A 13,218-nucleotide genomic window follows, 5' to 3' on the forward strand; every position below is an offset into this window, starting at 1 on the left:
ACTCTACCCCGTCTTCAGCGGGGTCACTCGTGTGAGCAATGTTCCTTGGGGGTAATTCAGAGTTGATCACAGCAGCAAATTTGTTAGCAGTTGGGCAAAGCCATGTGCACTGCAGGTGTGGCAGATAAAACATTTGCAGTGAGAGTTAGATTTGGGTGGGTTATTTTGTTTCTGTGCAGCGTAAATACTGGCTGCTTTATTTTTACAATGCAATTTAGATTTCAGTTTGAACATACCCCACCCAAATCTAATTCTCTCTGCACATGTTATATCTGCCCCCCCTGCAGTGCACATAGGGGGTAATTCCAAGTTGATCGCAGCAGGATTTTTGATAGCAATTGGGCAAAACCATGTGCACTGCAGGGGAGGCAGATATAACATGTGCAGAGAGAGTTAGATTTGGGTGGGTTATTTTATTTCTGTGCAGGGTAAATACTGGCTGCTTTATTTTTACACTGCAAATTAGATTGCAGATTGAACACACCACACCCAAATCTAACTCTCTCTGCACATGTTATATCTGCCTCCCCTGCAGTGCACATGGTTTTGCCCAATTGCTAACAAAAATCCTGCTGCGATCAACTTGGAATTACCCCCATGGTTTTGTCCAACTGCTAACAAATTTGCTGCTGCGATCAACTCTGAATTAAGCCTCTTATCTCCACAGGGACCCAGCTCACAGGCACCTGATTGGTTAGATAGCTTTAAAAGCATGATTCAGAATGTAAATTCAGAATTGGCTGCAGCTAAAAGAGAGAGGCAGGTGTTAAAACACTCTATTGATTGTGAGGCTAAAGCAGCAGATACCAAGAAGCCTTCTCAGCTCCCTCTAGTGGTTTCACATAAACGCTCACTGCCACAGGTGCTTCGGTCTGATTCTGATCAGCCTGATGTAGATGATGATGATGATGAGGACAGCTCTCTGTCCCCTGTGGTGGGGGCTCTCATTTTTTGCTGTAAGAGAGGTCCTTCACATACCGGATCAGGAGGCAGAACCAGATGAGGAGTTGTATTGTAATGTTAGTACTAAGACCTCAGCAACTTTTCCTGTGTCTAAAGAATTAAACTCCCTGCCCAGGGAGGCTTGGTTAAACCCTGATTAAAAATTTTTTAACATTCCTCAGAGGTTTTTATCTACTTTTCCCCTTCCAGCTGAGGACAGGAAGGTATGGGAACCCCCCCCCCCGTCAGTCGATACGTCTGTATCCAGACTAAGAAATTGGAACTGCCGGTGCCAGGGGCTATGGGGGTCATTCCGAGTTGTTCGTTCGTTATATTTTTCTCTCAACAGAGCGATTAGTCACTAATGCGCATGCGCAATGTCCGCAGTGCGATTGCGCCAAGTAAATTTGCTATGCTATAGGTATTTCTCTGACGTCCTAGTGGATGCTGGGACTCCGTCAGGACCATGGGGAATAGCGGCTCCGCAGGAGACAGGGCACAAAATTTAAAAGTTTGACCACTAGGTGGTGTGTACTGGCTCCTCCCCCTATGACCCTCCTCCAAGCCCCAGTTAGGTTTTTGTGCCCGTCCGAGCAGGGTGCAATCTAGGTGGCTCTCCTAAAGAGCTGCTTAGAAAAAGTTTGTTAGGTTTTTTATTTTCAGTGAGTCCTGCTGGCAACAGGCTCACTGCAACGAGGGACTTAGGGGAGAAGAAGTGAACTCACCTGCGTGCAGGATGGATTTGCTTCTTAGGCTACTGGACACTAGCTCCAGAGGGACGATCACAGGTACAGCCTGGATGGGTCACCGGAGCCGCGCCGCCGACCCCCTTGCAGATGCCGAATAGAGAAGAGGTCCAGAAACCGGCGGCAGAAGACGTCTCAGTCTTCATGAGGTAGCGCACAGCACTGCAGCTGTGCGCCATTGCTCTCCGCACACTTCACACCAGCGGTCACTGAGGGTGCAGGGCGCTGGGGGGGGGCGCCCTGGGCAGCAATGTAATATACCTATTCTGGCTAAAATATATCACATATAGCCCCTGGGGCTATATGGATGTATTTAACCCCTGCCAGGTTCCAAAAAAAACGGGAGAAGAAGCCCGCCGAAAAGGGGGCGGGGCCTATTCTCCTCAGCACACAGCGCCATTTTCCTGCCCAGCTCCGCTGCGAGGAAGGCTCCCAGGACTCTCCCCTGCACTGCACTACAGAAACAGGGTAAAAACAGAGAGGGGGGGCACTTATTGGCGATATTTATAATATTTGAGCTGCTATAAAGGGAACACACTTATTAAGGTTGTCCCTATATATATTTATAGCGCTTGGGTGTGTGCTGGCAAACTCTCCCTCTGTCTCCCCAAAGGGCTAGTGGGGTCCTGTCTTCTATCAGAGCATTCCCTGTGTGTCTGCGGTGTGTCGGTACGTGTGTGTCGACATCTATGAGGACGATGTTGGCGTGGAGGTGGAGCAATTGCCTGTAATGGTGATGTCACCCCCTAGGGAGTCGACACCAGAATGGATGGCTTTGTTTATGGAATTACGGGATAGTGTCAGCACGCTACAAAAGTCGGTTGACGACATGAGACAGTCGGCAAACCAGTTAGTACCTGTCCAGGCGTCTCAGACACCGTCAGGGGCTGTAAAACGCCCTTTACCTCAGTCGGTCGACACAGACACAGACCCAGACACTGACACTGAATCCAGTGTCGACGGTGAAGAAACAAACGTATTTTCCAGTAGGGCCACACGTTATATGATCACGGCAATGAAGGAGGCTTTGCATATCTCTGATACTGCAAGTACCACAAAAAGTGGTATTATGTGGGGTGTGAAAAAACTACCGATAGTTTTTCCTGAATCAGAGGAACTGAATGAAGTGTGTGATGAAGCGTGGGTTACCCCAGATAGAAAACTGCTAATTTCAAAGAAGTTATTGGCATTATACCCTTTCCCGCCAGAGGTTAGGGCGCGCTGGGAAACACCTCCTAGGGTGGATAAGGCGCTCACACGCTTATCAAAGCAAGTGGCGTTACCGTCTCCTGATACTGCCGCCCTCAAGGATCCAGCTGATAGGAGGCTGGAGAATACATTAAAAAGTATATACACACATACGGGTGTTATACTGAGACCAGCAATCGCCTCAGCCTGGATGTGCAGTGCTGGCGTGGCTTGGTCGGAGTCACTGTCTGAAAATATTGATACCCTGGATAGGGACAGTATTTTACTGACTATAGAGCAGTTAAAGGATGCATTTCTTTATATGCGAGATGCACAGAGAGATATTTGCACTCTGGCATCAAGAGTAAGTGCGATGTCCATATCTGCCAGAAGAAGTTTATGGACGCGCCAGTGGTCAGGTGATGCGGATTCCAAACGACATATGGAAGTATTGCCGTATAAGGGGGAGGAATTATTTGGGGTCGGTCTATCGGATCTGGTGGCCACGGCAACGGCCGGAAAATCCACCTTTTTACCCCAGGTCACCTCCCAGCAGAAAAAGCCGCAGGCTTTTCAGCCGCAGTCCTTTCGTTCCTATAAGAACAAACGAGCAAAAGGACATTCCTATTTGCCCCGAGGCAAAGGAAAGGGTAAGAGACTGCAACAAGCAGCTCCTTCCCAGGAGCAGAAGCCCTCCCCGGCTTCTACAAAGGCGTCAGCATGACGCTGGGACCTTACAAGCAGACTCAGGGGCGGTGGGGGGTCGCCTCAAACATTTCAGCGCACAGTGGGCTCACTCGCAGGTGGACCCCTGGATCCTGCAGGTAGTATCTCAGGGTTACAGGTTGGAATTCGAGAAGTCCCCTCCTCGCCGTTTCCTAAAGTCTGCTTTGCCAACGTCTCCCTCCGACAGGGCGACGGTATTGGAGGCCATTCACAAGCTGTATTCTCAGCAGGTGATAGTCAAGGTACCCCTCCTACAACAGGGACAGGGGTATTACTCCACGCTATTTGTGGTACCGAAGCCGGACGGCTCGGTAAGACCGATTCTAAATCTAAAATCTCTGAACCTGTACATACAAAAATTCAAGTTCAAGATGGAGTCACTCAGAGCAGTGATAGCGAATCTGGAAGAAGGGGATTTTATGGTGTCCTTGGACATCAAGGATGCTTACCTTCATGTTCCAATTTGTCCTTCACACCAAGGGTACCTCAGGTTCGTGGTCCAAAACTGTCATCAGTTTCAGACGCTGCCGTTTGGATTGTCCACGGCACCCCGCGTCTTTACCAAGGTAATGGCCGAAATGATGATCCTTCTTCGAAGAGAAGGCGTCTTAATTATCCCTTACTTGGACGATCTCCTGATAAGGGCAAGATCCAGAGAACAGCTGGAGGTCGGAGTAGCACTAACCCAAGTAGTGCTCCAACAACACGGGTGGATTCTGAATTTTCCAAAATCCCAACTGATCCCGACGACACGTCTGTTGTTCCTAGGGATGATTCTGGACACTGTTCAGAAAAAGGTATTTCTTCCGGAGGAGAAAGCCAGGGAGTTATCCGATCTAGTCAGGAACCTCCTAAAACCAGGAAAAGTATCTGTGCATCAATGCACAAGAGTCCTGGGAAAAATGGTAGCTTCTTACGAAGCGATTCCATTCGGCAGATTCCATGCAAGGGCCGCAGATTCGGCATACAGAACTGGGTCCTAGTGACCACGGATGCCAGCCTGAGAGGCTGGGGAGCGGTCACACAGGGAAGAAACTTCCAGGGCGTGTGGTCAAGCCTGGAGACGTCTCTTCACATAAATATACTGGAGCTAAGAGCAATCTACAATGCTCTAAGCCTGGCAAAACCTCTGCTTCAGGGTCAGCCGGTGTTGATTCAGTCGGACAACATCACGGCAGTCGCCCACGTAAACAGACAGGGCGGCACAAGAAGCAGGAGGGCAATGGCAGAAGCTGCAAGGATTCTCCGCTGGGCAGAAAATCATGTGTTAGCACTGTCAGCTGTGTTCATCCCGGGAGTGGACAACTGGGAAGCAGACTTCCTCAGCAGACACGATCTGCACCCGGGAGAGTGGGGACTTCATCCAGAAGTCTTCCACATGATTGTGGTCCATTGGGAAAGACCAATGGTGGACATGATGGCGTCCCGCCTCAACAAAAAACTGGACCGGTATTGCGCCAGGTCAAGAGACCTTCAGGCAATAGCTGTAGACGCTCTGGTAACACCATGGGTGTACCAGTCAGTGTATGTGTTTCCTCCTCTGCCTCTCATACCAAAAGTACTGAGAATTATACGGCAAAGGGGAGTAAGAACGATACTCGTGGCTCCGGATTGGCCAAGAAGAACTTGGTACCCGGAACTTCAGGAGATGCTCACGGAAGATCCGTGGCCTCTACCTCTAAGACGGGACCTGCTTCAGCAGGAACCGTGTCTATTCCAAGACTTACCGCGGCTGCGTTTGACGGCATGGCGGTTGAACGCCGAATCCTAAGGGAAAAAGGCATTCCGGAAGAGGTCATCCCTACCCTGGTAAAAGCCAGGAAGGAGGTGACTGCACAACATTATCACCGCATTTGGAGAAAATATGTTGCGTGGTGTGAGGCCAGGAAGGCCCCGACGGAGGAATTTCAACTGGGTCGATTCCTACATTTCCTGCAAACAGGATTGTCTATGGGCCTCAAATTAGGGTCCATTAAGGTTCAAATTTCGGCCCTGTCGATTTTCTTCCAGAAAGAATTGGCTTCAGTTCCTGAAGTCCAGACTTTTGTAAAAGGAGTACTACATATACAGCCCCCGGTTGTGCCCCCAGTGGCACCGTGGGATCTTAATGTAGTTTTGGATTTTCTCAAATCCCATTGGTTTGAGCCACTCAAATCGGTGAAATGGAAATATCTTACATGGAAAGTAACCATGCTACTGGCCCTGGCTTCAGCCAGGAGAGTGTCAGAATTGGCGGCTTTATCGTATAAAAGCCCATATCTGATTTTCCATTCGGACAGGGCAGAACTGCGGACGCGTCCTCACTTGCTGCCTAAGGTGGTTTCAGCGTTTCACCTGAACCAGCCTATTGTGGTGCCTGCGGCTACTAGCGATTTGGAGGATTCCAAGTTGCTGGACGTTGTCAGAGCATTGAAAATATATATTTCAAGGACGGCTGGAGTCAGAAAATCTGACTCGCTGTTTATACTGTATGCACCCAACAAGCTGGGTGCTCCTGCTTCTAAGCAGACGATTGCTCGTTGGATTTGTAGCACAATTCAACTTGCACATTCTGTGGCAGGCCTGCCACAGCCTAAATCTGTCAAGGCCCATTCCACAAGGAAGGTGGGCTCATCTTGGGCGGCTGCCCGAGGGGTCTCGGCATTACAACTCTGCCGAGCAGCTACGTGGTCAGGGGAGAACACGTTTGTAAAATTCTACAAATTTGATACCCTGGCTAAGGAGGACCTGGAGTTCTCTCATTCGGTGCTGCAGAGTCATCCGCACTCTCCCGCCCGTTTGGGAGCTTTGGTATAATCCCCATGGTCCTGACGGAGTCCCAGCATCCACTAGGACGTCAGAGAAAATAAGATTTTACTTACCGATAAATCTATTTCTCGTAGTCCGTAGTGGATGCTGGGCGCCCATCCCAAGTGCGGATTGTCTGCAATACTTGTACATAGTTATTGTTACAAAAAAATCGGGTTGTTATTGTTGTGAGCCGTCTGTTCAGAGGCTCCTACGTTTGTCATACTGTTAACTGGGTTCAGATCACAAGTTGTACGGTGTGATTGGTGTGGCTGGTATGAGTCTTACCCGGGATTCAAAATCCTTCCTTATTGTGTACGCTCGTCCGGGCACAGTATCCTAACTGAGGCTTGGAGGAGGGTCATAGGGGGAGGAGCCAGTACACACCACCTAGTGGTCAAACTTTTAAATTTTGTGCCCTGTCTCCTGCGGAGCCGCTATTCCCCATGGTCCTGACGGAGTCCCAGCATCCACTACGGACTACGAGAAATAGATTTATCGGTAAGTAAAATCTTATTTTTACTCACGGCATTACAAGGTTTTTTCTTCGTTCTTGTGATCGTAATGTGATTGACAGGAAGTGGGTGTTTCTGGGCGGAAACTGGCCGTTTTATGGGTGTGTGCGAAAAAACGCTACCGTTTCTGGGAAAAACGCGGGAGTGGCTGGAGAAAAGGAGGAGTGTCTGGTCGAACGCTGGGTGTGTTTGTGACGTCAAACCAGGAACGAAACTGACTGAACTGATCGCAGTTGCCGAGTAAGTGTGGAGCTACTCAGAAACTGCTAAGAAGTGTCTATTCGCAATTTTGCTAATCTTTCGTTCGCAATTTTGATAAGCTAAGATTCACTCCCAGTAGGCGGCGGCTTAGCGTGTGCAAAGCTGCTAAAAGCAGCTTGCGAGCGAACAACTCTGAATGAGGGCCTATATCCCTTAAAGAGCCAGCTGACCGTAAAATTTAGACTATGCTCAAGGCAATATATATATGCTCGTCCATTTCAGCTGGACAAATGGTCGGGGTCTCACCTTCACGTGCATCAGGAAGTGACCTTGTCTCTGAAAGCCCGGATTTTTCTATTTATGGTGGCTACAAGTGCTTCACCTGGTAGAGGGTAGGAGTTTTTCAATATCCAATCATGGATGCTACTGACAACGGATGCCAGCCTCCGGGGTTGGGGGGGCTGTGACCCAAGGGGCCCAGTTCCAGGGGATATGGTCAAGTCAGGAATCTGCCGATAAACATTCTGGAACTGAGGGCTATTTATAATGCTCTTCTGCAGGCTTCTCACCTCCTGAAGGATCAGTTGATACAGGTTCAGTCGGACAACGCCACGGCGGTGGAGTACATAAACCAAGGGGGAACAAGAAGCAGAGCGGCGATGAGAGAGGTATCAAAGATCCTCTGGGCAAAAGGCCAATGCAAGGGCCATCTCAGCCATGTTCATCCCAGGAGTGGACAACTAGGAAGCAGACTTCCTCAGCAGACACTACCTCCATCCGGGGGAATGGGGCCTACATCCCCAGGTGTTTCAACAGTTAATTTACCGGTGGGGCTGTCCGCAGAAAGATCTGATGACCTCTCGACTCAACAGGAAGTTGGGCCGTTACTGTTCCAGGACGAGGGATCCGCAGGCGGTTGCGACACTGTGAATGTACCAGTTTGTATACCGGTTCCCTCCTCTACCATTAATCCAAAGGGTTCTCAAAAGGCTAAGAAGGAAAGCGTTAAAGCAATTGTAATTGCCCCGGATTGGCCTCGACGGGCGTGGTAATCGGACCTCCTAACCATGGCTCTGGAAGATCCCTGGCCTCTACCGCTCCGAGACGATCTTCTTCAACAAGGTCCGTTCGTCTATCCAGACTCACAGCGGCTACGTTTGACGGCTTGGAAGTTGAGAGGGAAATTCTAGCTAGAAAAGGTCTTCCCTCCAGGGTCATTTCCACCATGGTCCAGGCCAGGAAGATGGTTAAGTAAAAACATTACCATCATATTTGGAAAAAGTATGTTTCCTGGTGAGAGGGTAGAAAGGTTTCTCCCGTGGAATTTCGGATTGGTCGTTTTCTACTTTTCCTGCAAGCGGGTGTGGATTTGGGCCTACGGTTGGGCTCCATCAAAGTCCAGATTTCTGCACTCTCTATTATCTTCCAGTTGTTGCCAGTAGTGCAGACTTTTCTTAAGAAAGTTCTTCATATGCAACTGCCCTTTGTGTCTCCCATGGCTCCATGGGACCTCAATGTGGTTCTATCCTTTCTCCAATCGGACTGGTTTGAACCCTTACATAGGGTGGAGTTAAAATTTCTCACCTGGAAGACGGTGATCATATTGGCATTGGCGTCTGCCAGGCGTGTCTGTGAATTGGGGGCCTTATCCTGTAAGAGCCCTTATTTGATTTTTCATGAAGACAGGGCGAAACTTAGGATCCATCCTCAGTTTTTGCCGACAGTGGTGTCAGCTTTTCATGTGAATCCGCCTATTGTAGTTCCGGTTTTGTCTGACGCTTCTGTTGGTCCTGAGTCCTTGGATGTGGTCAGGGCTCTGAAGATTTAAGTCAAAAGGACGGCTCGTCATCGGAAATCTGACTCGCTGTTTGTCCTTTATGATGCCTCCAAGATTGGTCGGACAGCTTCTAAGCAATCTATTGCTCGCTGGCTCAGGTTGACCATTCAACAGGCCTATACTTCGGCGGCTCTGCCTTTGCCGATGTCTATTCAGGCCCACTTGACGAGGTCTGTGGGCTCTTCCTGGGCGGCTGCCTGGGGTGTCTCGGCCTTAGTTGTGCCGAGCTGCTACTTGTTCTGGTTCGAACACGTTTGTTAAATTCTGTAGGTTTGATACCGTGGCCAAGGATGACCTTCATTTTGGTGAGGCGGTTTTACAGGGGTCTCGGCCCTCTCCCACCCGTTTGGGAGCTTTGGGACTTCCCCATGGTACTAAAGTACAAGACCCCAGTATCCACTAGGACGTAAGAGAAAATAGGAATTTAATACCTACCGGTAATTCCTTTTCTCCTAGTCCGTAGTGGATACTGGGCGCCCGCCTAGGTGCTTCGTTCCTGCTTACCTGTGTAAGTATTTGGTTGGACCGGCATTGTGGTCCCGTTATGTTGTTGGGGTAGCCGTGCTATCCTGGTTAGTGTTGCTATCCTCTGTTCTGGTTAGCGCCCTCCTTTCGTTTCTGGTTGTGTGTTGGCTTGTTGCCTCACTGCTGTTGTATTGTTTGTTCTCTCATGTTATGTCAGTATCCTCGGGCACAGTTTTCCTAGACTGAGTCTGGCAGGAGGGGATATAGAGGGGAGGAGCCAGCACACACATACACACATTAAAGGTTTTTTAAAGTGCCAGGCTCCAGTGGACCCGATCTATACCCCATGGTACTAAAGTACAAGACCCTAGTATCCACTACGGACTAGGAGAAAAGGAATTACCGGTAGGTATTAAATTCCTATTTTCTGTTACTATTATCACTTATATGTAGTGCACCACAAATGATCCACAGAAAGTACATAGGGGTGAACAGAGAACACATTTAACACTAGTAAAGTACAGACAACAAGGGGGGAATTCAAATGTTTGAAAAGTCAGTTGGGTGTCTGTTTTTTCCGGTCTATTAGATAGGAAAAAACAGACACCCAACTGACTTTTCAAACAATTGAATATACCCCCAAACACGTAATTCCACAATATAAAATGATACCATGATCAATCCACAAGTATAAACACATAGGATGGTATTCAATTGTTTTGCGCCTTCGATTTCGCGTCTAAAGCAATGGGAGATCACTGGGAGCAGTTCAGTTGTTTTTTATTTTCCGTGCCCATTAAGGTCTGCTTTAGGCACATAGGGTGAGATTCAAATGATATATCATGCCCAATTTCCTTTCAAAAATGATCTCCGTTATCGCGCATATTGTGCCCATAGTAATCCAGTTTAGCTGCGTAAAGGGTTGGGTGCCTTGCTACTCCGGAGGTAGCGAGCTGAAATAATGATACAATGTCCCTGAGGGTAGAAACAGAACGGGTGTGGAAAGGGGTGAAAAGAATTGAATCCCGCCCATAAAGCGGCTAAATACAACCAAAAGTCCTTGGCGCGATCGCGAAAAATGCCATTTGGGGAGCCCAAAAGGGTTACTTTTCTTGCAATTAAGCTCACCACCCCCGGGAGGTGGTGTACGAGCTGAAATGCAGACGCCGGCAGCCATTGCGCCCAAATGGAGGTGTAATTGAATAGCTCTGTTTTTTGGGTGCCATTTAGTCGCTGGCGGCGGGATAAGATTTGAAACTCGAATCTGGCCCATAGAGTGGCATCCACAGCTATTGATAAGACAGTGCGCATCACTGAGGAGGAGCATCTGTGTAAGGTACGCTGTTGCTCAGTGAGATGACAGCAGTGTTGGGGAGTAAAACACAAGGGAAGAGGGCCCTGCTTATGAGCGCTAACATTGTAGAGGATGTGGGCATCCTTGTTGGGAACAAATCAAAGGAGTAATTAGCACCTTGGCCAAACCATATTACACTGTAAGGTGGGTCAGATTCAAAATAGCTGACCAATTCAGAGTTGCATTTGCACCCCTTGCATTGTTCCAGGATTTCCCATCCCTGCATACGCCCCAATGTCTGTAAAACATATACAAGATTCGGAACAGTAATGCAAAACCTCTTAAGTTGAGAGATCACACAACCACCAACCACTCAGCTGCCTATTTTGTGTTTTTCTTTTCAATGAAACACAAACCTTTTTAATCGTGAACCCGGGAAAAAGGAATGGAAGTGGAACTTTATTTAAAAGCAATAGTTCTACAGGTATTTCTTTTATGAGTTTTGTGACTACATAATAAAATTGTCATTTGTTTGATGGTTACAGGTAAAGACAGATACTGTGCTGATAATGTGCAGGAAGAAAGCTGAAGGCAAATGGGAATTTTTGACACAAGTTGAGAAACAAACAAAGGAAAAAGAGTGAGTACTGTAAAGTATTTAGAAATGTTGTGTTCTGACGCCCTGTTATAGTGGGTAATGGCTCTCCAGGAGCTGGAGAGGAAGATCTGGGCTTCCTACTTAAGTCTGAATGAGTGGCGCAAGCACTCACAATATGATGCCAGGATTCGTGGCATAATTTTATATAGGGAAGGACCCTATATATATATCTGCATCCATTATTACAGCAATATATAAACTGACACCATAAATTCCACGCGTAATGTCCTAGTCTGAATCCATTCAAAATGTATCAGATCAGTCTTGGGACAGTCGATAAATTAGGGATGGCCATCGAATGGTTCATCATCAATGGTAGGAAACCCATCAACATGTAACCATTGATAGGTGTCAGTGCTGTGAATGAGGAAAGCCAGTCAGGGAAGGGGGTGGGGCTAAGCCAGATGCTCCATTGTCAGGGAAGAAAATGCCATCACTGCATCTTTCATTCGTGATGGTTAACCATCATACCTCTGCCATTGATGGCAAAACCGTTAAGGGTTGCTAACAACCGTCAATGGCCATTCCTACCGTAAATCTGGTTAGTAGATGACTGCTATCGGCCTGTGAGAGTAGTTGGCAGACATCGGCAAAGTATGATATCTCTACCAGCTATTTTCAAAGTTTTATGGTTCTATTATAAATCATGTCCTGAATATATTCCTACCATATTTATTTTCTCTAGCAAACCATCACTGGACACGGATGGAGACCCCAATGCAGGTCTTATGAATGTTTTGAAGAAGATCTATGACGATGGAGATGATGAAATGAAGAGAACATTGAATAAAGCGTGGGCGGAATCTCGAGAGAAACAGTTAAAGGGTGACATGGATTTCTGATGAGAGAGTCTTGTCATCACTTTGCCTTAAATAATTCCTCAGTACAGGGACAGACCTTGCTTTAATACCAGTAGAGTTGATCTCTACAATTCCATTGTTTACAATCCAGTTCCTTCCCAGCATGTACCGAGTGCGGTTTCTGTATCTCATTCTGACTGGACTATTAAATGCCACACAAACATTTTAGCCATACTGTCCTAGTTTCCTGTCTTTGGGTTCAGTCAGTGTCCACCTGTGTCTTGTTGATTGTTTTTTGGGGAGGGGGGTAGGATTTATTTTGTAAAAAATGTGAAGGAATTAGAAATGTTTTCCTTGTCTATTAAATTCTGCCAAATAAGGACAGCGATTTCATTTTTGCCTGTTTTTGTTTGGTGATGCAAACTGTTTTGGCCTGTATCCTGTAAAATCAATTAACATCAATCAAAATCAATTAACATTTTCCTGTACTACAAGAGAACCGAAACTAGAAATAGACAGTGGGGCATATTTATTAAATATATTTATCGAGGCAATAAGAAATTAAATAACCCCTGGATGTATCAAATAACAGGAGCTACAACAGGGGTTCATCCCTGCGATGTGTTAAAACAAGTGAGGTGATCCATCACTTGTTACGGAATCTGGCACGCTTCTGCGTAGCTGTTAAGCACACGTGTGGGCAGCCATTGCCTGGGGGGGGATCCTACAGATCGCTCTCATGGTAAATTGTGCATTACAGTATGTAGCCCATAGACTACAATGGTGTTAGCTACCGGGACCAAGCTTCAGAATGCAACATAAATCAGGAAAGAAAGCAGCCCTCATAGAAACCTATGGGTGCTGATATTGAGCTCACCGTAAATACATTCATGGGATTCAGGGGATTTGAAGGTTACCCACAGAAAGCACCTGCAAATATTCATTGATAAATAGGCCCCATTGTCCTTAAATGTGGGTTCTGGTCTCGCTCCATTAACATTCTAAATTCTCAATTGAAATTAGTTACACTAACATGTATAACTTAACCTAAGTAATGAT

At 47.3% G+C, this 13,218-nt stretch overlaps 1 protein-coding gene across 1 annotated transcript in view; it reads left to right on the top strand.

The window, feature by feature from the left end:
• CACYBP (calcyclin binding protein) overlaps window positions 1-12,552 on the top strand; it is a 42,354-nt gene extending 29,802 nt beyond the window's left edge. The window contains exons 5-6 of the mRNA XM_063939690.1: window positions 11,247-11,341; window positions 12,045-12,552. Of these exons, the coding sequence (XP_063795760.1) occupies window positions 11,247-11,341; window positions 12,045-12,201 (252 nt within the window). The 3' untranslated portion in view covers window positions 12,202-12,552. The remainder of the gene's footprint in view (window positions 1-11,246; window positions 11,342-12,044) is intronic.
• Window positions 12,553-13,218: the final 666 nt, after the last annotated feature.

The sequence above is a fragment of the Pseudophryne corroboree genome, chromosome 9 (genome assembly GCF_028390025.1).
Source record: "Pseudophryne corroboree isolate aPseCor3 chromosome 9, aPseCor3.hap2, whole genome shotgun sequence".
NCBI lineage: Eukaryota > Metazoa > Chordata > Amphibia > Anura > Myobatrachidae > Pseudophryne > Pseudophryne corroboree.